The 22,322-nt window shown below is 39.4% G+C and overlaps 1 protein-coding gene across 15 annotated transcripts in view; it reads left to right on the plus strand.

Annotated features, from left to right (window-relative positions):
• Positions 1-22,060, plus strand: part of Acsl4 (acyl-CoA synthetase long chain family member 4) — a 73,278-nt gene extending 51,218 nt beyond the window's left edge. For all 15 annotated transcript variants that reach the window (XM_042269521.2, XM_006970295.4, XM_042269524.2 and 12 more), the window contains 9 exons: positions 47-170; positions 1,469-1,540; positions 4,124-4,263; positions 4,452-4,624; positions 8,464-8,538; positions 9,800-9,991; positions 11,858-11,972; positions 12,792-12,949; positions 19,195-22,060. In XM_042269521.2, coding sequence (XP_042125455.1) covers positions 47-170; positions 1,469-1,540; positions 4,124-4,263; positions 4,452-4,624; positions 8,464-8,538; positions 9,800-9,991; positions 11,858-11,972; positions 12,792-12,949; positions 19,195-19,352 — 1,207 coding nt within the window. In that variant the 3' untranslated portion in view covers positions 19,353-22,060. The remainder of the gene's footprint in view (positions 1-46; positions 171-1,468; positions 1,541-4,123; positions 4,264-4,451; positions 4,625-8,463; positions 8,539-9,799; positions 9,992-11,857; positions 11,973-12,791; positions 12,950-19,194) is intronic.
• Positions 22,061-22,322: the final 262 nt, after the last annotated feature.

The following is a 22,322-nucleotide window of genomic DNA, read 5'->3' on the forward strand; positions in this document are numbered from 1 at the left end:
AAACGCCTTTTAACGCGCTTGATCTGTTTCTCTTATTTTGTTTCAGACCAAAGGACACCTACATTGGTTACCTGCCCTTGGCTCATGTGCTGGAGTTGACAGCAGAGATCTCTTGCTTTACCTACGGCTGTAGGATTGGTTATTCTTCTCCACTTACATTATCTGACCAGGTGACAAACTTTCTCTTTGCTTGTGATTTATTCAGTGCAAAGGTTCCCAAGGCATCAAACACAGCTTTCTATGAATACATGATAGTAGCATTGATTTAGGCCATATTTTAAAATTATTTTGAAATAATTACCATTACAGGTGTAGCTTTAGGACCTAGTTTTCTTCTGAAGTTATTCTGAATGTCTGCCACTAGTCCCCTCTTTAAAGAGAAATTGATTAAAATTAGATTTAATTTTTTTTGCTCTCGTTTTATTTAGCCACATTTTAGGTTCCTGATACCTATGTGACCAAGATATTTGCACCTTTGCAGAAAGTTCTGTTGGATAGCATGGTAGCGTCTCCAAGGGCAGGCCTCGGGTTCAGACTGAATCAGGGTTCCTTTTTTCGACTGTTCATAGCAGGAAGGCCAACAATAGGCAGCACTCCCTCATAGCTGAAGCACATTTGAAATTCCACACAGAAAACGGCTTTCAGAAGAGTAAAACAATTGGGTTCTCCCCGCAGAGCCCGTGTGGTACTTCTTGTCCATTTCACTGCTTCCTGAGAGCAGGTTTTCTTTCCTCTTAGCTTGGTTAATGCATCATTTACCCAGATTTGTAAATGACTAAATCACATTATAGGAGATTCTTGTTTTTATCTACTTTTTTTCAATGAATGACTTTATTAATTTTCTACCTGTGATTAATTTGACATTTGAAATCCTGCGTTTTTATGCATGAAAGAAATTGTGCACATTTATATATATATACATATACATATATACATACATACATACATACATACATACATACATACATACATACACACATGTCGCCACTTGGCCACTGGCTTGGTCCTTAGTCTACCAATCAGAAAATTATCAAATTATTATTCTGTGTGATGTAACTTGATGTCCATAATGGTCTTTTTGAGATACACCTTTGCCTACTGAGTAATCAAAGAAAGTTAAAATGCCTTCAAAGTGCCAGGTGTGGTGGCCCAGGCTTTTAATCCAGCACAGGAGGAAGAGCCAGGCAGATCTCTGTGAGTTCTAAGGCCACCTGGTCTACAGATCCTGGATCAGTTTCTCTTCTCGGGAACGCTGCAATGTGCTAGAAACCAGTGCTCGAAACCAAACCAACAGAATAACATAGAAAAATCCCATGCTCTTTGGACTTGTAATAGATGCTGTAATAAGAGATGAAGTCCTGTGTGTAAATTCTGTCTTTGTTATTAATACTTGAATTAGACCCCCACACACACACATTTTTGCTAACATCTGTTTGCCTGATTGTATTTGCTTGTTTTGCGAATGTAGTCCAGCAAAATCAAGAAGGGAAGCAAGGGTGACTGTACTGTGCTGAAGCCCACCCTCATGGCTGCTGTTCCGGTGAGTACAGACGCACTAGTCAGACAAATAGAAAAGAGTCACTTGGACAAGTTCTTGCTCACACTTCTAACTTTTAAAAAGTAATTCTTTTAGGTATATGTGCACACTTAAAGAATAATTTTACTTTGGAATATTGGCATAGATGATCCTTAAAATCATAGAAGTAACAAGGCTGGAATGTGTACCTGTGAGTATTTGCTGATGCTTGGAAATTCAAGATTGAAAATGACCTTCAAAGTACTTAGAGTTGAGGCATGGTCCTAATATCTTAAGGTAGACATGTACTCCCCAGATCATTACGTTTAATCTTATAAGTAAGAACAATCAGGCCCTGCGTCATCCCAGAGAACTGAGGTTCTGGGACAGGTTGGTGACAGAGCTGAGTCTTAACTAACAGGCAGCAATTCTCACTCACTCCATCACATGTTGCAGCATCTGACCTATCATCTTCCCGGAAGTACTTCCTAAAGAAATCTACCAATTTCCAAAAGCTGCCACAGGAGTACTGTTCTATTTCATAGATATAAAATCTTTAACCAAAATGCTGCTTTTAAAAAGAACAGATGTTACATCTAAAGCCATATAACGATGAGTTGAGAGGTCTAATGTAGTATTTCAGATGTGCATAAATCTGCCATGTTCTAGCACATTTACTTACACTTGGCAAAACACAGGGAGAGTTTATTACTACTGCTTGTGTTAGAATTAAACTTCCAGACATAGCCTAGTATCTTCACAAGTTATTTTTGTGCATGGAAAGTCTGAGATTTAGATGATATTAGAGCTGGAGTAGCCCCGAAAAGATTTTGTCCTGTTATTTAGAGGTACTGTAGCATTTGCCAAGTTTTCAAACTGAATGGAGAGGCTCTGGGCTTGATAAATGAGGAAATCATTCCAAAGCACCACAGTTTCCCAGTAATATAGTCAAAACTTGAATCCATTAGTGGTTTAAATCATTGGCTTGCTCAGAGCCCTCGCGATCACGTGATCTCTGGAAACCACAGACACATCCAGACTCATCTAGGCTTCCCTTAGTCCCTGTGACTGTTGTTTGGATTAGGACAACTGAAGACCCTCCTAAAAGGTTTATTTTTCCTATTCCTTCCTGCTGGGCTACGATGTAAGTCATACTGCTGATTGATGCCTTCGATATTTAGAACCAGATATTTATGAACAGTTGTGCTTTATTGTAATAATTTGTGCTAAGCGTTTTTTAAATCATCACTTAGTGATGGAGGTGTTTGTTTTTGCCTTATACATATTAGCCTGAGTCAGTATATCCCAAACCTTGCCCTACTTCTAATTTATCAAGTAACTACCAGCAAGAAGTTTATATTTTTAATCTTTATAAAGATATACGATTTTTAGGAAATGGTTAAGACCCCTGCCATGTTGTACGGTCATAGTAATAAAGAGAAAAGTATCATGATTTTGATTCAACACAGTTACATATTTTGCTGCTATATGAAAATAAGGGAATTTATTTGAAATAACTTCTTGAAAAAACTATCAGAGCTGAATGAATTCTTTCTGTGCTAAGATTTTTACACAAAATTTTATTAAATTCTTTGAGAATAATACAGTATATTTTGATCATACTCACTCTCCTCCCCCAATTCCTTCCAGGTCCACCTTTGGTATTCTTGTCTCCCTGCCAACCCAACCTTGAGTTTAGGATTCACTTTGTTGTTGTTGTTGTTTTAAACTATTGAGTCCAGTTTGCGTGGTGCCCAAATACTCTTGGGAATGGGACCCGTGTGGTTGACTTACCCAGGGTCACACCATTAAAGAAAACTGACTCTCCCTCTTCAGCAGCTATCAAATGCCAATACTTTCTACACTGTTAGTAGGATTTTGTGCCCTGCCTCCGTGGTGGTATTTTGTTTGGCTTGATCTTGCATAGGTCTTTGGCATGTTACAGTCATTGTGAGTTCTCTCCCTCCCTCTCTGGAGGGGGGGGGGTTATATCTCATTTACAGCAAAACACTCCAGACTTTTCTGCATGTTGACCAGCTGAGGGTCTGTTAATCACCTAAGGGTTGTTTGTTTGTTTGTTTTTAATATTTTTTAAGCCTTTTTTAAAGGTTTATTTTTTTTATTATGTTTACAGTGTTCTGTCTGCATGTGTCCTTGCAGGCCAGAAGAGGGCACCGGATCTATTTGCAGGTGGTTGTGAGCCACCATGTGGTTGCTGGGAATCAAACTCAGGACCTCTGGCAGAGCAGTCGGTGCTCTTAACCTCTGAGCCATCTCTCCAGCCCTGTTTTTTTAATATTTTAGATCAACTTAGCATGTTGAACCAAAGTAAAACTTATACTTGCACTGAGTCTTTTTAAAATGAAATTTGTATTTTATTTTAGATTGGGCTTGTTTATGGTATAGAGTATGGTGATAACATGTGTTATCTTTCATTTCCTAGAAATAGTGAACAAATCAGCAAAATTCATCATGTAATTTAGGAAACAAATGTGTTCATGATCCTAGATAGACGTCTATCTAAGAGGTCTCAGTGTATCATCAAACATGATTGTCTTTAGTGACGTAATTCTTTTCAGATTATTGAGTATTTTGTTTATCTTGCAGGAAATCATGGATAGAATTTATAAGAATGTTATGAGCAAGGTTCAAGAGATGAATTATATTCAGAAAACTCTATTCAAAATAGGGTATGATTACAAATTAGAACAAATCAAGAAAGGATATGATGCACCTCTTTGTAATCTGTAAGTACATTTCAGAGACCCTGGATTTTGAACCTGTATCGCGTTCTGTTTCGTCTGGTATCACCCTCCCATTGCCATCATATTTGGAATGTCCGTGTCCAGCCACTTTTGAGAACTTTTATAAGTTAGCTGGGTACCAAGAAAAGTGCGTGACAGTGTGACTGATATTTCTTTCTCTTCTTATCAAGGTTACTCTTTAAAAAGGTAAAGGCTCTGCTGGGAGGGAATGTCCGGATGATGCTGTCTGGTGGGGCGCCGCTGTCTCCTCAGACACACCGGTTCATGAATGTCTGCTTCTGCTGCCCCATTGGTCAGGGCTATGGCCTGACAGAAACATGTGGTGCCGGCACAGTTACTGAAGGTAAGCGTTGGTCATGGGTTAGTATCATCACTTAGAAACCATGCTTATTGTATAATTCCTTTTTAAATGTTTTTGAATTTTTTTTTGAGACAGGGTCTCTTTGTGTAACCCTGACTAGCCTGAAACTTGCTAGCCTCGAACTCATAGAGGTCTTCCTACCTCTGCCTCCCAAGTGCTGGGGTTAAAAGGTGTGTGCCACCACCACCCGGCTTAAAAATCCTTTTATTTTTGAGATTCTAATTTTATAATAAAGATACATCATTTCCCCCAATCTCTCTGCTTCCTCCAAACCCTCCCATACACCTTTCCTTGTTCTCTTTTAAATTCATGGTTTTTTAAAAATTAAGTGTTGTTACATTCATACAGTTATATGCACACATATTCCCCAATTAGAACCTTAGAACCTGCTTGTTCCATATAGTGTTACTCCTGTGCATGTTTTCAGGGCTGACCGTTTGGTCTGGGATATCCAGTTGGTGTGCTTCCTTGGAGAACGCTACCTCTCCTGGTCCCAATATTGCCTGTGGCTCTGTGTTGTGTACAGTTGAGGCCTGCTGGTCTTTTCCCTGTCCAATTTGACATGCCTGTTGTCCTTGATCAGCTCATGTTTAGGCAGTCATGTTGGTGAGATTTTCATGGATGTAGCTTCTCACATTACTTGGAGACATGATTGCACAGCCAATTCCCTGATCCTCTGGCTCCTTTTGCCACAGTAATCCCTGAACATTAAGTGCAGGAGTTGTTTTGTAAATGAAGCTAGTGAGGCAGCTTCTGGTACCATGAAAGCTAGTCCTCAGGGAGGAGGCTTTCAGATCAGTTTTAGCCCACAGACCTCTGTCTGAAATGCATGTCTTCAGCATTAGGAACTTACCTTATGATTCCTTTTGAGTAATACAAGGTTTGTTATAAACCTACCTAGTATTAGTTTCATAAATATTTTAAGCCTCATATTTTTTTTCATATTTCTTTTTTTTTTCTTTTTCCGGGCAGTAGTGGCACATGGCTTTAACCCCAGCACTCGGGAGGCAGAGGCTGGCGGATCTCTGTGAGTTAGAGGCCAGCCTGGTCTACAGAGCAAGATCCAGGAAAGGCGCAAAGCTACACAGAGAAACCCTGTCTCAAAAAAAAAATATTTTAAGCCTCATAATTCTGTCATGTTGGTTTAATTTTCTTTCTTTAAGCACTTTTTAAAAATAATGGTTTTTATTCATTCAAAATTTCGTACATTAATACAACAGATTTTTTGGTCAGATCCATATATATACCACTACATCCCTCCAGCTTCCCTTAGGGCTCTTTGCTCTTTCTCCCCCTATTTTTTATTATTGATAGCTGTAAGCCCACGGAGGATGTCTGTGTTCCCAGAGGGTAATGCATTTTCCTATCTCAGCAGCTATTATTACCCAATAGCTCCTTTGCCAAGGGTGGGGTCTTGGGGACCCTTTGGAATTTTGACTGGTTTAGTCTTGTGCAGGAGGTACAGCTGCTGTGAGTTGATGTGTGCAACAGTCATGTCATGTTCAGAAAATACCATTTCTCTCTCTCTCTCTCTCTCTCTCTCTCTCTCTCTCTCACACACACACACACACACACACACACACACACACACACACACACACTCACACACACTGGCTCTTACATTCTTTCTACTCCCTCTTATGAGATGATCCTGTGCACTGGATGGAAGAAGGTTGAGCTCAGCGGTCCTCAACCTTCCTGATGATGTGACCCATGAATACAGTCTCTCATGGTGTGCTGACCCCCAACCATACAATTATTTTCATTGCTACTTCATAACTATAATTTTGCTTCTGTTATGTAGGTATTTTTGAAGACAGAGTTTAATTGAAAGGGCAATAATGTAAATATTTTTGGAGATATGGTTTGTTGAAAGGGTCATGACCCAGAGGTGGAGACCCCCTGTTATAGATGATTCCTCCATGACTGTGTTCTCATGGGCTTCAAGCAGCTATGATTCTCTGAATTAACCATTACCCACTGCAAAAAGAAGGTTCTCTAGTCCAAGTTGAGAGCATCACCAGTCGGTGGGCATGCACACAGATAGAAAGTTTGACGATTGTATGATCTCAATAATCACCGTGTACACATGTGGCCTTGGGATGAAGTGTCCATCTTACATCCCTCTTTTTTGCTTGTCTTCTGTTACCTTCAATTCCCCAAGGCAGGGTGTCTCAGCCTTGACCCTCTTCACATTTTTGAACCACATAATTCTTTGTTGTTGCGTTCTCTGTCGTCCACTGAAGGATGTTAACAGTCATATTGCTAGTAGTAACTTGCTCACCCACACTGTCAAAATGAAACATATTCGAAATATTGCCACATATCTCCTTAGCACACGAAATCATGCCAGTTTGAGAAACATTGAGGATATAGGAATACTTTTTTTTTTCCTGGTTTGAACCTGTGTAGCTGTGTCCCAGTCTCTGAGGTCTGAATTAGCCCAATTGATGTCAGCTAGTAAAAGGAAAATTTTTATTCAATAGAGTATTACACTCAAGGACACGCCTCATGCCCAGGAGTAGTTGGCCAACACAAAATGGACTCGTGTGTGTGTGTGTGTGTGTGTGTGTGTGTGTGTGTGTGTGTGTACGCGCACGTGCGCATATTTTTTGGGGGGTTGTCTTAGTGATTTTTGTTTGTTTTAATTTTTATTTTTTTGTTGTTTTTATAGAGTTGGGTGGATAGGGAGGTAAGGAGGAGTTGAGAGAGAATAGAATATCATCAAAAATATATGAAAATCATATGAAAAAATTCTAAGTACAAAATGACTTCTGTTTTAATCATGTGTGTTTGTGTGTGTGCAAGAGCATGTTAGTGCGAGCATGCACAGAGCCCAGAAGAGTATGTTGGATGCCCTGTGGCTAGATTTACAGGTGGTTGTATGTAAGCCTCCTGAGATTGGTGCTCAGAGCCAAAATCCAGTCCTCTGCAAGAACAGCAAGGACTCTTAACATCTGAGCCATGTCTGCAGCCTAGGAACTTTTCTTTGAATGAGATTACTATCACTTCACTCTGGTTATGTCCAAAATTAATATCCTTTTTCCACACTGTCACCTTACTGCTAAATTCCCTGTTTGTGTCAGTATTATTACGTCTTTGAAATCATTCCAGCACTTAATCAACTTTGAAGTCCTCCAATGTTTACTGCCTTTAACTTTAGTCAGATCTTCCCATGGGTTCACCAGGTTGTGCTTTATTACAGGAGTTGGCTCTGAGATGACAGGACAGCCCTCTAGTCCAACCTCTGCTTTTATTAGGCACGTCTAGCCCACCCTCCGCCTGACAGATGAATTGAATCTAAATACACCTCTCCCTATTTTGAGGATGTATTTGATCTAGCATTATCTTACCCGCCTGTCCTTCCTCTCTAGGCAAACCAGTCATCTCTCTCTTGACAGAGTTTGGTTCTTAACCTCACTGTAATTTCTTTTCTCTTCGGGATGCGATTTTTGTTGACTAGTCGCTGCCAGCCATTATTACCCAAGAATGGGAGACTAAAGACAATTCCTCTGAGATATGTTGTAAGTGAGTGAAAGAGCAGGAATACTCATCTCACTTTGTCTTAGCAGAGTTCTGTGTAGTACTGGTGCACCCAGTCCTTCATTGGTAGCAGATTTTTTTTAATGTAGTTCTCTAACATCCAGCCCAGCAAAGCACGAATACACTGAGGAAATGGGTGTCCCAACACTGAAAAATGAAGAGGTGGCGCTCCCTCTCTGGCCTCTTCTGTCCTCTTTCGAGACTCGGTGTTTCTGGTGGCTCGGTATGCACTTGGGAACTATTGTCTAGTAATGGTTGGGTCGCCTTTTCTCCTACAGTCACTGACTATACTACTGGAAGAGTTGGAGCTCCTCTTATCTGCTGTGAAATTAAGCTGAAAGACTGGCAGGAAGGTAAGAGTTTCACACAAGCTCCAGGGACGCTAGATGCACTGAAAACCATCTGGAGCCTCGGGACTTCTGTCTCACTGAAGTGAGAATCTGTCAGTCATAACAAGCGATCGCTTGCGTTGCCTGTTCCCCATGATTTTTCTGTGCTCGGTGGGGAAAATGTCTAGATGTGAGCCACTGTGGTTTTTAATTTAGGAAATACTTGATGGCAAGGTGGGGAAAAGATTCTAATTGGAGCTTCTCCTGGGTTTGGAGCTTCCCCTTTTGAAGCTCAAGTCTGCTAGTGATGATGTTGGGGCTGAGAGAGAAACCACCTTTTCAGGTCACAGGGAGACAACAAGATGTTGACCCTAGCAGATTTCCATAGTCAAGACCCGTCTAGGTAGCTATGTGTACGGTAAATGTTTACACAAATATCTATAGAGGCAAGGCATTTAGGGGAAACCAGAACCATATACAAACTATTGATAATTCTTTTTACAAGGAGCTGGAGACAGAAGTAAACCCATTTTCCTCTGATGGACATGATAAATCATAGTAAATATACACTAATTACAGTAAAGTGGATTATTAAATAATTAGACAACCTTGCTATGCCAGAAAGAATTGACAATAACTACCGGATGGTAATTGTCTGGCCACTGTTTAAATCCATCAAATTTCCGTCCATTTCTCATGGCCTCTGCTTCTCCCTTGCTTAATGCAATTGCCTTCCTTAGGTACTTGCTGTCTGTTATCTTTGACTGAAACTTCTGAGCCTACGATCTTAGAAGTGTTACTAACGACACATTGATGATTTACTTAGAACAGCTTTAAGCATGGCTCTTGTTTGGGATGGTTTCATCTCTCGAGTCCTGTGGACACTAAGCTTTAATTATTGTCCTCTGTGTGTCGTGGAAGGTTTGGGTAAGGTTTTCAGTGGTGATATTGTAGAGTTTTTCTCCTGTGTCCCTCAGACTAAATGTAAACTAAGAGTCTCCCATGAACACAGTATAAAATTAAGAATAACAGAGAAACTTTAAGAATTAATGAAGGGTTGTTAAGATGGATGACTCAGTAGCTAAATGTACTTGTTGCCAAGCCTGAGTTTGATCCTCGGGACCCACATAGTAGAAGGAAAGAACCAACTGTTGTGCGCCCGCGCGTGTGTGTATACACACACACACACACACACACACACACACACGTAATTGTAATGAAGAAATTATAAAAGAAGATGAATTTTATTTTAGGATAATAAGTGATTTTTTTAAATTATCTCTAGGTGGTTATACCGTTCATGATAAGCCAAACCCCAGAGGTGAAATCGTGATTGGTGGGCAGAATATCTCCATGGGCTATTTTAAAAACGAAGAGAAAACAGCAGAAGATTATTCTGTGGATGAAAATGGGCAGAGGTGGTTTTGCACTGGTGATATTGGAGAATTCCATCCTGATGGTTGCTTGCAGATTATAGGTCAGTATATTCTCTTTTCTATAGTTTCGGTCATTTTGTGCTTCAGTGAGTCTGATAGATAACATAGGTCGGTCCTCAGCAGGGTTGATGGATTGATTGGTTACAACTTTCTGCAAGTAACTTGACTCATGCCCTTGTGTCTGAGCTCCATCTTTGAAACCGAGGCACTCCCAGCCTCACAGGGCAGTCGCTAGCATTAGATGAGTTCATAATGTAAAATGTTCAGAGAAGTGCCTGCATCTTTTTACATAGTAGCAGTGTTTGAGGTGGGGAAAATGGACAGGAAAATGAATAACTGATTCAGTAATGGGAAAACGAAAATAATTTAGAGAAGATCTGAAGATGTGTCTTGCTTAACTCTGCAGGACCCTCTGTAACTATTCACTGTGACATAGGTACACTATTTTAGTTCTTGCCTCTCCCTTATTTCTCAGGGATCACTTTGCCTCCATGTTTTCCTGTTTCTATTGGCTCTAACTGTCATTAATCATTTCAATCTTCAGAACCAGTCTATTCTTTTGAAATGTTGTTCCTTTGGCATTTTCTTTACTGGGCTTACAGAAGTAGACATTTACGTTCAAAACACAGCTCCAAAGGAAATACGGTGTTCACTTTAAACAGGCAGAGGTTTAAACACCGTCTAGCTGGAAGTGCCACTCTGTAGCTCTCCTTTATTCCCTGCCAGAGCCAACTGTTTTTGAGACATGGTTGTGCAGCCTGGCCTTGATCTACAGTCTCCTGCTTCAAACTCCTAAGAGTAGGAGCTGTACCAATGTGTCATCGTGCGTAGCCTCTCTTCAATGTGTGTGTGTGTTGAATTAGTTTTGTTATGCTGGTGCCATGTATACAACCTTACAGTTGTGCATTATAGACAAAAGTAAACAATTGTGATCTAAACATATGAATATTGTTAACACAGATATGCACTTGAACCATGCATGTGCACAAGGTTTTCACACTATGGCTTCAGGTTTAAAATGGAAAAGGAAGCCATTCGATTTAGTAGAAGTCTTTTGTAGAAAAGTGCCTGGCACAGTCTTTTTTAAAATACCAAAACATGAGCACAGTGCGTTTTGATGAGAACCCTCCTCCCTTCCTCCTCCTCCTCCTCCTCTTCTGTCTCCCTACTGTTGCTCTTGGTAGGCAGCACATCCTCCACACCAAGGATTTTAATAAGCGTGCTGACAATGGTTCAAGTTGAGCCATCCTGTCACTTTACAAAGAAAATGTCAAACAGGGAAGGTGGGAATTAGCATTTGTTGAATGTGCTTTATATGTATGATAGATACTATGACATGCTTCTGGGAGGTAGGCACCATCATCCACCATATAAACGAGGTCGGGGAAGTTAACTGAAAACCAGGAGTATGTGAAGATCATTATTATTTGACTTTTTCATGCAATGTATTTTGATCATGTTCTTACCTCCTCCAACTCCTCCTAGATCTTACCCACCTCCCTACCCAGCCCACTTTGTGCTCCTACACACCTGCTGGATCTTTAAGTATAATATTTGAGGCACTTTTTTAGTGATATGCATGTAAAATATATATAGGGGGGAGAGATTTTAGAGGCAATATCTTTGTATTTCTAAGACTAAGGCAATAAAATTGAAATCAGAATCGTGCATGCCAGAATGAAACAATCCGTGGATCTGTATTTTTTTATTGAAACTAGATTCTTTTTTCATACAATACATCTGGCTGGCCCCAGTTTGCCCTCCCTCTACTCTTCTCAGCTGCTCCGCGCTCCTCTCTCCCCTGGATCCACTTCCCCTCCATCTTCCTTCAGAAGAGAGCAGGCCTCCAAGAGACAATGACCAAAGTCCAGTTTAAGTTGAGGATGCACATTTTTTTATGATTGCAGATCGTAAGAAAGACCTGGTGAAGTTACAAGCGGGCGAATATGTGTCTCTTGGGAAGGTGGAAGCAGCACTGAAGAACTGTCCACTGATCGACAACATCTGTGCTTTTGCCAAAAGGTAACTCTTCTTTGTTTGTTGTTTGAGACGCAGTTTCTTTGTGTAGCCTTAGTTGTCCTAGAACTAGCTCTCTAGACCAGGCTGGCCTCTGCTTCCCAAGTGCCGGGAGTACACAAGGTATGAGCTACCACTACCCGGCTGGTAATTTTTTTTTTTTTTTAGTGTCATGTTTGTTTGTTTATTTGTTTTTTCGTTCGTTCGTTTGTTTGTTGGGGAGGCTCATGTGGGACAACTTGTGGAAGTTCTCTCCCATCACCATGTGGCTTCTAAGAGCAAACTTAGCTATCAGGCTTGATCGCTATCTTGCCAGTCCAAGAGGAGTTGTGTTTTGTGTGTCATATACTTACAGTATTAGGAGCATTATAAAATCAATTTGATTGTGTGTAAGCATGCAGATACCGTCAAACTCCTCTTAGAACTTGAATTGGGGTTGGGAAAATAAACATGAAAGTTCTTGAATTTATTTAACAGCATGAAGATCCTTTCAGCAACATGTTTTGTTGTTCTTTATTAGACATCTGCCATGTCTGGCTAAGTGTCTGTCTTAACATACACCACAAGTTCTTGCATGTAGGATTCATAACAACAGAGAATTAGAATGAATAATTTCCCCAAAAGTTTGCATAGGTAGTAATGGTGTGGTGAGTTTCCAGTCCACGTTTTTCTAAGTTAAAAGCCTGCGAGATTGATCCATTTACTTTTTTGTTAATATCATAGAAAATATGTGTATTTAGAGTCGCCGGCACTGTACTTTTATATTGAGTAACTTGTGAGTAATTTTGCTCATTTTGATTTCCATTTTAATATCTCATTTTTCAGTGACCAGTCCTATGTGATCAGTTTTGTGGTTCCTAACCAGAAAAAGTTGACCCTTTTGGCCCAACAGAAAGGGATAGAAGGCTCTTGGGTTGATATTTGCAATAACCCTGCCATGGAAGCTGAAATACTGAAGGAAATTCGAGAAGCTGCAAATGCCAGTAAGTATGAAATTGCTAAGCCGCTGAAGTCCATAGAAGTCACCTAATTAATGTTTTGTACATTACACTAAAAAATCCATGCATGTATACAATGCATGCAACTTGATCCATGTATACAATGAATTTTAATCATATCTATCCCCCTTCAACTTCCCTCCCATCCTCCCCAACAATGGGTCTCCCTCCCAACTCTAAGTCCTCTTCTCTCTCTTTTTTCTTTTTCTTTTTTTGGTTTTTCTAGACAGGATTTTTCTCTCCATAGCCCTGGCTGTCCTTGAACTCACCCACACAGATCTGCCTGCCTCTGCCTCTCGAGTTCTCTCTTTTCTAATAACCTACCAAGTCCAGTTAGTACTGCCCACATGCGCACAAGTGTGGAGCCATCCACTGAAGCTTGGGCCATCTACCAGTGGCCAGGCCCCCCAAAAGGGCTATCCACTGCCAGTTACTTCTCAGCCAAGGGTGAGGATTCGTGAGACCCTCTGCCATCCATGTTGAAGTTTTGACTGGCTTGACCTTAACCAGGCTATTGCCAGTACAGCTGTAGTTGCCGAGTTCGTCTGTTCTTTGGCCGTTTCTTATACAGATGACAGGCTTTCCCCGCACTCCTCCCCACACCCTCCATCTTTCACGTTTTTCCTACCTTCCACAGTGTTCCTTGAGCCTTGGGCAGGAAGGATGGGCTTTTGAGTCATCCTATTTAGGGCCAAACACTCAGTCACTTTTTCTCACTCAGTTCTTTGAGCAGTTATGAGTCTGTACATTTATCACTGCCTACTACAAAAAGAAGCTTCTGAGCAAGGTTGAGAAAATTCATGTCTATCTATGGGTATAAACATACATATTTAGAAGAGGGCAAAATATTTAGGCATGCCTTTCTAGCAAAATAGCAGTAGGTTACCCCTAGGGCTTGTGGCATGCCTGGGCATAGGTTTTCGACCAGATTTACGATGCTGGGAATGAATCCAATCAAATCCAATCAGAAAGGAGTTGGTTATCCCTATGGCCGCTACTGCTCTAGTGGGCACATCCTGCCTTGGCAGTTCAGTATCGTAGCATGCCTTTATTAGGTTGAGATACGTTCTTTCTATTCTGAGTTTGTTTCTTCACATTTTTTAACATTAAGGAATGTTGGATTTTGTCAAGAGCCTTTCTGCATCTGTCCAGAGGACTATGTGATTTCTGTCCCTGAGTCCAATTATGCATTTTATAACATTTATGGTTGTACATATATTGATCCATTTCTGTATTTCTGGATCATGGTGAATGTTTTGATGTGTTCTTAAATTTGGTTGGCAAGTCTTTTGTTGGTAATTTTTTTGCACTTAGGTGTATTTGGATTAGTATATAATTTGGTCTGATTTTGATATTAGGGTAATAGTAGCTTCATAGAAAGAGTTTGGTAATGCTATGTTCCTTTTCTATTTTATGAAATAGTTTGAGAAATATTAGTATTTGTTCTTGAAGGTTTGGTAAAAAACTATCAGTGAATCTATCTGGACCGGGACATTTTTAGTTGGGAGATTTTTTTTTTTTTTGCAGATAGGGTTGGAAGTCTTTTTTTCTGTTCAAAGAGAATAAGTAATTGTTTATTTTGGAGCAAAACATGAGTGGCCGTGGTCCTGGATTATAGAAGTTGTCAGGATGTTAAGTCACACAAAGAATTGGATAGTGAATGGCCATTAGAACATTGGCATCTGCTTATGTCTTAGTTCCTGCTGATGCTTCTGTGTTCATTCATATTTTAAAGCGGGTTACTCACAAACTCTTGGGAAAGCCTCCTGGGCTTTGCTGAAAAGTTCCTCCTATGTTGGTCTTTTTTTTTCTCCCTCTTGGACCACTCCCTTTCTCTAATGCAGCCTCTCTAATCTGTCTAGATGGTCTTAGTTTGACTGCCAGCATTCTGATAGCAAAAGTTCACTAGCTCTGTTGTTCCTCATGTCCTTGCGTCCAAAAGTAAACTAGGTGACAGGTTGGTTCTGGAAAGGCAGCGTAGGGTGAGAGAGGACGTGAGGATCAGCTCGGCCCCTCTTTGTGTCTTCAGAGGCATACATGCTCAGGGCTCCCTGCTCTATGTCTTCCACGGAGGACACTTGGCGCCCTTTCTGGATGGCAGCAGTTTGAGCCCTCTCTGAGTCAGTTACCAGTAATTCTGTTATTTTCCTTCTCTAAACTTACTTGAACTTTCCCATTCAGTGCCTTTCTTTCCTCTTGTTTCATTTACTTCATTGAAGTAAAAAAAAAAAAATTAGTATTATTTGAGACAGTGTTGCATTGTGTATCTCTGCCTAGCCTAGAGCTTCCTAATTACTAAAGAAATGTCTGACAGAAATAACAGCCTGGAACTTGGACTGATCCCCTTACCTCTGCCTCCCAAGTAAAGAAATTATTTTAGGGTATTCACTTTTCAGGAACAGTAGTGAGGAGCCCTGTATTCACTATGTTAAGTTGCTATTTACTAATTTTTAATCTGTTGTTTTAATTAAAAGATGAAAGTAATTTTCCTAGTTGTTAGCTGTAATTGTGAAATATTGGATAATACAGAAAATTCTAAGGCAGTAAGTAAAAGTCCCCTGGCTGTAGTTACCTCGGGTGATGGCCATCTAGTGCATATACTTAACAATATCACCAGCATTTTCCAAGTCAGAGCCTATATAATTTCATTATCATCTTCAATGTTTAAAGTTTTTTCAGTATATAAAGACTTAATCTGTTTGAGTTTTTTTTAAGGTGAGTAGTACTTTCCCCCACTTTAGTGAACCATGACACATCTTTGCTACAAAATGTTTTTTGTGTGTGACAGTTTTGTTGTGTGTGTGTGTGTGTCTGTCTGTCTGTCTGTCTGTCTGTGCGCATGCATGTTCAGGTGAGTACATGTATTATGTATGTGGAGGCCAGTGATCATTCCTTAGGAACTGTGAGAAAGGGTTACTCAGAGAGACCTGCGACAACTTTGTTAGGTTAGGTTGGGAATGCCAGGGGGTTCCTTAATGCTCCCCAACTCTGAGAGTACAAGTACACATCACCATACCCAGCTTTTCAAGTCGATATTAGGGATCAGACTCAGGCTTATGAGACAAGTGCTGTCTTCTCAGCCTGTGTGTGTGACTCTTCTCTTGGTGTAAATTCCTACACTGGAATTTTGGAGTCAAAAGGAAAGAACATTGTAGAAGTTCTTTCCTCTGTTACTGAAGTGGTCCCTGTATCAAGAAAGCTCCCACTAGCTTTTGGGGTTGGGGAATGTTCAAGACAGGGTTTCTCTGTGTAACATCCCTGGCTGTCCTGGATCTCATTCTGTAGACTAGGCTGACCTCGAACTCACAGAGATCCACCTGCCTCTGCCTCCCAAGTGCTGGGATTAAAGGTGTGCGCCACCATACCTGACTGCTCCACTGGTTTTTATTTTTGTCAGACATTTCTTTAGTAGTGCTGCTGCCACATTTCTCTTTATTTTAAAAGGCAACTTAGATTTCATTTTGGTTTTATAAAATATAGTTTATATTAATATAGCTTTTTTTAAACCTCAATATATCTATTTTCTCCCAAGAACTTTCTGAACCCTGAGCACTATAAAAATTTAAATAACTGTTTTCTATTAAAACAACCACGTTGTAAAGTATGTAGTGTGCCTTGATGCTTTCCTCAAGGTAATAATATTGACTATTTATAAAATTAATTTTATGTTATTGTCACCAGGCTTTGAGAACCTTTGATACACATTTTGATTTTTATTTCAACATAGTATTTCATAAACTATTTCAACCAATAGCCTGCCCACTGGAGGTATCCCTCCAGTTATCCGTAGTCATTCTCTTGAAACTTCTAATGAAGTAGAGGTAACTTAAATCACTATCACTGTGTTTTTAACTGCATGAAGTTAACTAGGGAAAACAGAACTGCGTTGTATATAGAAAGCAGAAGAAAAGCCCCAGGACCCACTAGTCCTTCATAACTTTCCTGTTCTTGGAGTGAGGTAATATAATTAAAATATATGTGATTTGGATACTGAATGATAATCATGAGCCTGTAGCTCTAGCTCCAGGGAAGCCAGTTCCTTTCACTGGCCTACATGTGTTTCACACTTGTGGTGTTTCCCTTTGTCTGTCTGTCTGTCTGTCTGTCTGTCTGTCTGTCTGTCTGTCTGTCTGTCTGTCTGTCTGTCTGTCTCTCTCTCTCTCTCTCTGTCTGTCTGTCTCTCTCTCAGTCTTTCTCTCTGTCTCTCTGTCTCTCTCTCTCTCTCTCTCTCTCTCTCTCTCTCTCTCTCTCTCTGTCTCTCTTATGCTGCCACCTGCAGGTGATTCGGAGAAAATGCACATGTAAAATGACTTGTTCTTCATTTCTCTCACTGTTCTCATTTGCTGACAGTCCTTTCATTCTTCTCATGAAACTGTGATTGTCCATTTCTCTCCTTAATATAAAACAAGGACTGGGAATTCCCAGAGTGAAACTCCTAGAAGCATCCTTTTTTGTTATACTTTAATGGCAATTTAGCTAAAGATAAAATATAGGAGGAACATTCAAAAACGTGCTTTCATTGACTTGTGTACAACTGAAATGGTGTACCAATTTTCTCAGAGTTTTTGGAACTAGACCTTCGTGAGTAGGGAAAGTAAAGGGAAATGAAAGTTTTTGGAACCAAATCTATAGTTGAAATTTCCTTTGAGATCTAGATATGAGCCAGGCAAGAAATGCTTCAGGCACCTTTCTGTAACTGAGCCATGATATAAGAGTAGAGTAGACATTGTTAACTCAAGAGAGTTTTATGTTCTTTTGCTACCTGCTTAGGCATTACTTGGGGTAACGTGATGCTAAGTAATATGTGAGTGATTAGTTTTCATATTCAGCATTATATTTTCGCTTTTTAATGTCACCAAGGCTGCTTTGTAGATATGCACAAGTGTTATTTTTAAGTCATTCCATAAAATAAATCGAGCTCACATGCAGAGTAACATGTTTGGCCTTCAGAATTTTAAGAATGAGCTTATGTTAATACATGTACCTTGGAGGATTGTAAGAAATTTTTTTTTTTTTTTTTTTTTTTTGTGATATATATTTTTTATTTTACAATACCATTCAGTTCTACATATCAGCCATGGGTTCCCCTATTCTCCCCCCTCCCACGCCCTCCCCTTACCCCCAGCCCACCCTCCATTCCCACCTCCTCCAGGACAAGTCCTCCCCCGAGGACTGTGATCGACTTGGTAGACTCAGTCCAGGGAGGTCCAGTCCCTTCCTCCCAGACTAAGCCAAGTGTCCCTGCATAAGTTCCTGGTTTCAAACAGCCAACTCATGGAATGAGCACAGGACTTGGTCCCACTGCCTAGATGCCTCCCAAACTGATCAAAATTTTTAATTTCTATTTAATTTGTATAACAGAGTCTCACTCACTGTGTAGCCCTGTCTGGCCTGGAACTCAGAGAGATCCACCTGCTGCCTCCTGAGTTCTGGGATTAGAGGTATATGTCAACCCCAGCTATTTCTATGTTCTTGATTTCTTATACTTCTCCAAACATATATTGAGTTGTATAGCTCTTACATAATATGTACATGTGCTGTGTCTGGTCTTACACCATTCAAATACTTTCATCATACCAAATAAATACCATCTTGGTTCACATTTGAATATATAATACAACTTATAAGGAATATTTTTCTAGAGGTTTAACTTTTTATAGGAGTGATTTAATAGATTCATATGTATTTATTGAGAGCTCTTGGTCTAGTCCATAGGTCTGGTTAATAAAACAAAGACCCTAATTTCATGGAGCTTGCATTGTAATAGTTGAGACAAATATATAATATCTTTGAAGAGACATAAAGACATTGAAGAAAGTATAGTCATAATTTAAGAATATATACATATATATGTAAACACTCACATATATAGATATGGGGGGGACAAAACTATCTAGTCGTCTTTTTGTTACAAGTAGTTAGAGGAATTCTGGATGTTAATGGACATCTGGATGGAAAGCCATCCCAGGAAGAGGAACAGCATTATGAAGGCTGTGAAGAGGAAGATGTGGTGTGTGTTTGTGTGAGCAAAACTGCCTATACAAACCTTGAGGAAGGTAGTCATCTTGTTAATAACTGTCTGACATACCAATAAATAAATGTTCTCTCATTGCATCATCTAGGCTGTCAGTTCTGAAAAATTTAAGTTTTATTCATTGTTTTTCTCTTCCTTTCTCCTCCCTTCCTCCTCCGTGCCTCTCTCCTACCCTTCTCTTCATTTTTTATTTCAGTGAAATTGGAGCGGTTTGAAATTCCAATCAAGGTTCGGTTAAGCCCAGAGCCATGGACCCCTGAAACTGGTTTGGTAACAGACGCCTTCAAGCTGAAAAGGAAGGAATTGAAGAACCATTATCTCAAGGACATTGAGCGAATGTATGGGGGCAAATAGAATGTTGCTCTCTGCCTTTCATTTACACAGGAGGTGGCCTGATGGGTTTTCAGTTCTAGAGTTTAAGCCTCTGTTGATCTATCTGTTAGAATGTAAGGTGGTATGTCTTCTAAAGACACACAAAAAAACAAAACAACCAAAAGTGGTTAAAATAGTTGAGTCTACTTTAACTTAGTTTTGCATAGTTCTAGTGAAGCTGAAATTGAAAAGACATTTCCCTTTAGCTGTGTTATTAATTTTAGAGCAGAAATTCTGTTTTTAAAAATTAGCCTTAGAGACACTTGTTTTTAGAAAGAGAAAATACTTCATGCTAAAGTAAATAAATTGGAGTTGGAGTAGATGTAGTTGAGGAAAATTACAGCTTCCAGTGTCTCTTGTCTTCCTAGCTGAGAAGTTTCAATAGTAATCATGACAACATTATGTATTAACACTACTCGAAGCAGAAGTGCCGCAGGTCTTTAAAATTCTCTTCCAACCGTTTACCTTGAAGGGGTAAAAATCAGCTGTAATATAACATGGAGTCAGCATCTTAGAAGGTATTATTTTAAGATCATAATTGTCATGTAGGTTAGACGTAGAATCATTGCAATATTGTGAATAATTACAGTGCCTGAAGTTAAGAATAAAACAACATATACATACCAAAAATATCTAGTAACCTGTTTGAAGGGAAGCTCAACTTGTCCTTTGGAAGCCTGAGAACTAAAATCAGCAACTGTAATTATCTGAATGTCTTAAGAGGAAAGTACGCTTTGTAAAGGTGGCCTTTCTATGTGTGATCTAGTGTAAGACAGAGACCAAGAGAAAAATGACACAGTCCATCAAAATTCCACAAGATACATTGTTTTTCTGTTAGAAAGCTCATGGAATCCTCAAGATTCGGAATTAGGATCCTGGCATAGCACTGAACCTGGGAAAAAGAGATTTAGACTCTGAATTTCTCTTTGATAATGGAGCTTGATTTTAAAATGTGCTTGTATTAAATTACGTTTGTAATTTATGGTCTGTTTGCTGTCGCTGATTTGATTCTTGATCAGTAGTGTGCATTTCAGAGGGCCTTTCATTTTGCTTTAATTTCAGCAAAGCGGGTTATGATAAGTGACTTCCCCAGAATCTCATTCCAACCTACGTACGGGTGATTAATTGTCTTGGATGAGCCTGGGGAAGTAAAAGGGAAGAAAACACTGTTACCACTTTTCCTGTTTGTGGACAGTCAGAGACTGGAAATGCTAGATTGGAGAGGAGGGCAGAGTTACTTGATTAAGGACTGTCTGTGCAGTAACTTGGGGTGTGGGTTTCTTTTTAAATCTTCAGTATAGTCTGGGATTATATATTCCTGATAGATCTTCGCACTTGAACCATAGTTACTGTAAAATGCAAAAATTCTTAATACTGTTATTCTTTGCACTTTTTCGTAATCATTTTATACACACACATGTGTATATATATACATATATATATATGTTGCTTACATTGCATTGTACAGATGTGGGCCACCACTGCAACAAAATGAATTCTTTGTGCTCTAAAATATTTATAAAGAAATTATTTAAATGTTATGTATATGGTGGTAATAAGGAAAAAATCATCTGGTATTATAAGCAACAGCGAAGGTTTTTATAAAAAGTTTCAGTGTTCTGCAAAATAAAATTGGAGGCAAGTTTTCCCTGAAGTTATATGTGAGTATTCTCATGCTTCCCAACTTGCCTTTGAAGCGTGAAAAGACATTATCAACTAGACTACTATTCAGCTTCTATTTCCTCCTGCCCCCTGTTAATCCTTTAATGGTGGTTTTCTTTGGCTTTTCCAATCTGTGTTTCCACTTGGAATGGCGGTTTTAAATGTGAGTGCATACATACTATCTTACTTCAGATACTTGCACCCCACCCACCCCATCTCCCAAAAGCTGGAACACTGCCAACCAATCTGTTGACTAGGTCCTTAAGAATCACGTAATTAACACTTAAGGTTGGGTGCTGCTAATTCTTCATGAAAATCCAAACATGTTAAGGGACCAGGGAGATGCCACTGCCCCCTGACTTTTCATCAGAAATATACATGTTTATGTAAACAGAAATATTTTCCATATTCATAGTGACTTTTTAAGTATTTGAGCCTAAAAGATTTTGATCTCCATTTTTATACCTATTTCAACTGTTCACAGTTGTTATTTTACATGTCAGCCATCAAATAAAGCTGTACTTAATATTGATTGTAAGTGTGAGCATTTCTAAGTTGAACACTCATGATTTTTGCTTTAATTTCACGAAAGGGTCTTGTTTCCTTGATATTTGTACTCATTCTTTTTTATCTAGACTGAAGGTATGATTGTATGACCTTTAAGAACTGAAATACAGGTGAATGATCCATGTAGTCTGAACTGAGGGAGAGTCCTTTTTCTTTGTTCCTAGAGACTGATTAGTAATCTTTGCCTATAGTTTCCCGGTAGCATATGACAAATGTTTCTACAGTGACAAGCTGAGGAGAACAGGTTAAAGATTGTGTGACATTTGGGAACTGGAGAGAAATAATTTTAATTTTGAATGTAGTTACAAATTTTGTATTCATATTTGTACTTTCTGTTAAAATGCACGATTGTAGTAGGATTGTTACTTAGATTTTTTGTGTTTACTCTTGAAAAGCTTTGTTTGTTCTTATTTTTAAGTTTGCACTTGAATCTTATGAAATAAATCCACCCATGTTATCAAGCCAATTTGTTCTTACTTACGTGTCAACATAAAAATCTATACATTTGAATGTTACCTAGGCCTTTTAAGTAGTATGTTTGGGTATGTGGAATTATATTAAGTGGCTAACCTAGCTTACATAAATCCTACCCATTAGTTTGGTTTATTTGAACCCAGAGCTATTACTTTAATACAGTGAGTTGAATACCTTTGTAATACTAAAACTATTGTTTTTTAACCTCTGGTTTGGCGACTTCAGGCAAGTTAACATTCCAGAGCTGCA

Source organism: Peromyscus maniculatus, chromosome X (assembly GCF_049852395.1).
Source record: "Peromyscus maniculatus bairdii isolate BWxNUB_F1_BW_parent chromosome X, HU_Pman_BW_mat_3.1, whole genome shotgun sequence".
In the NCBI taxonomy this organism is placed as follows: Eukaryota; Metazoa; Chordata; class Mammalia; order Rodentia; family Cricetidae; genus Peromyscus; species Peromyscus maniculatus.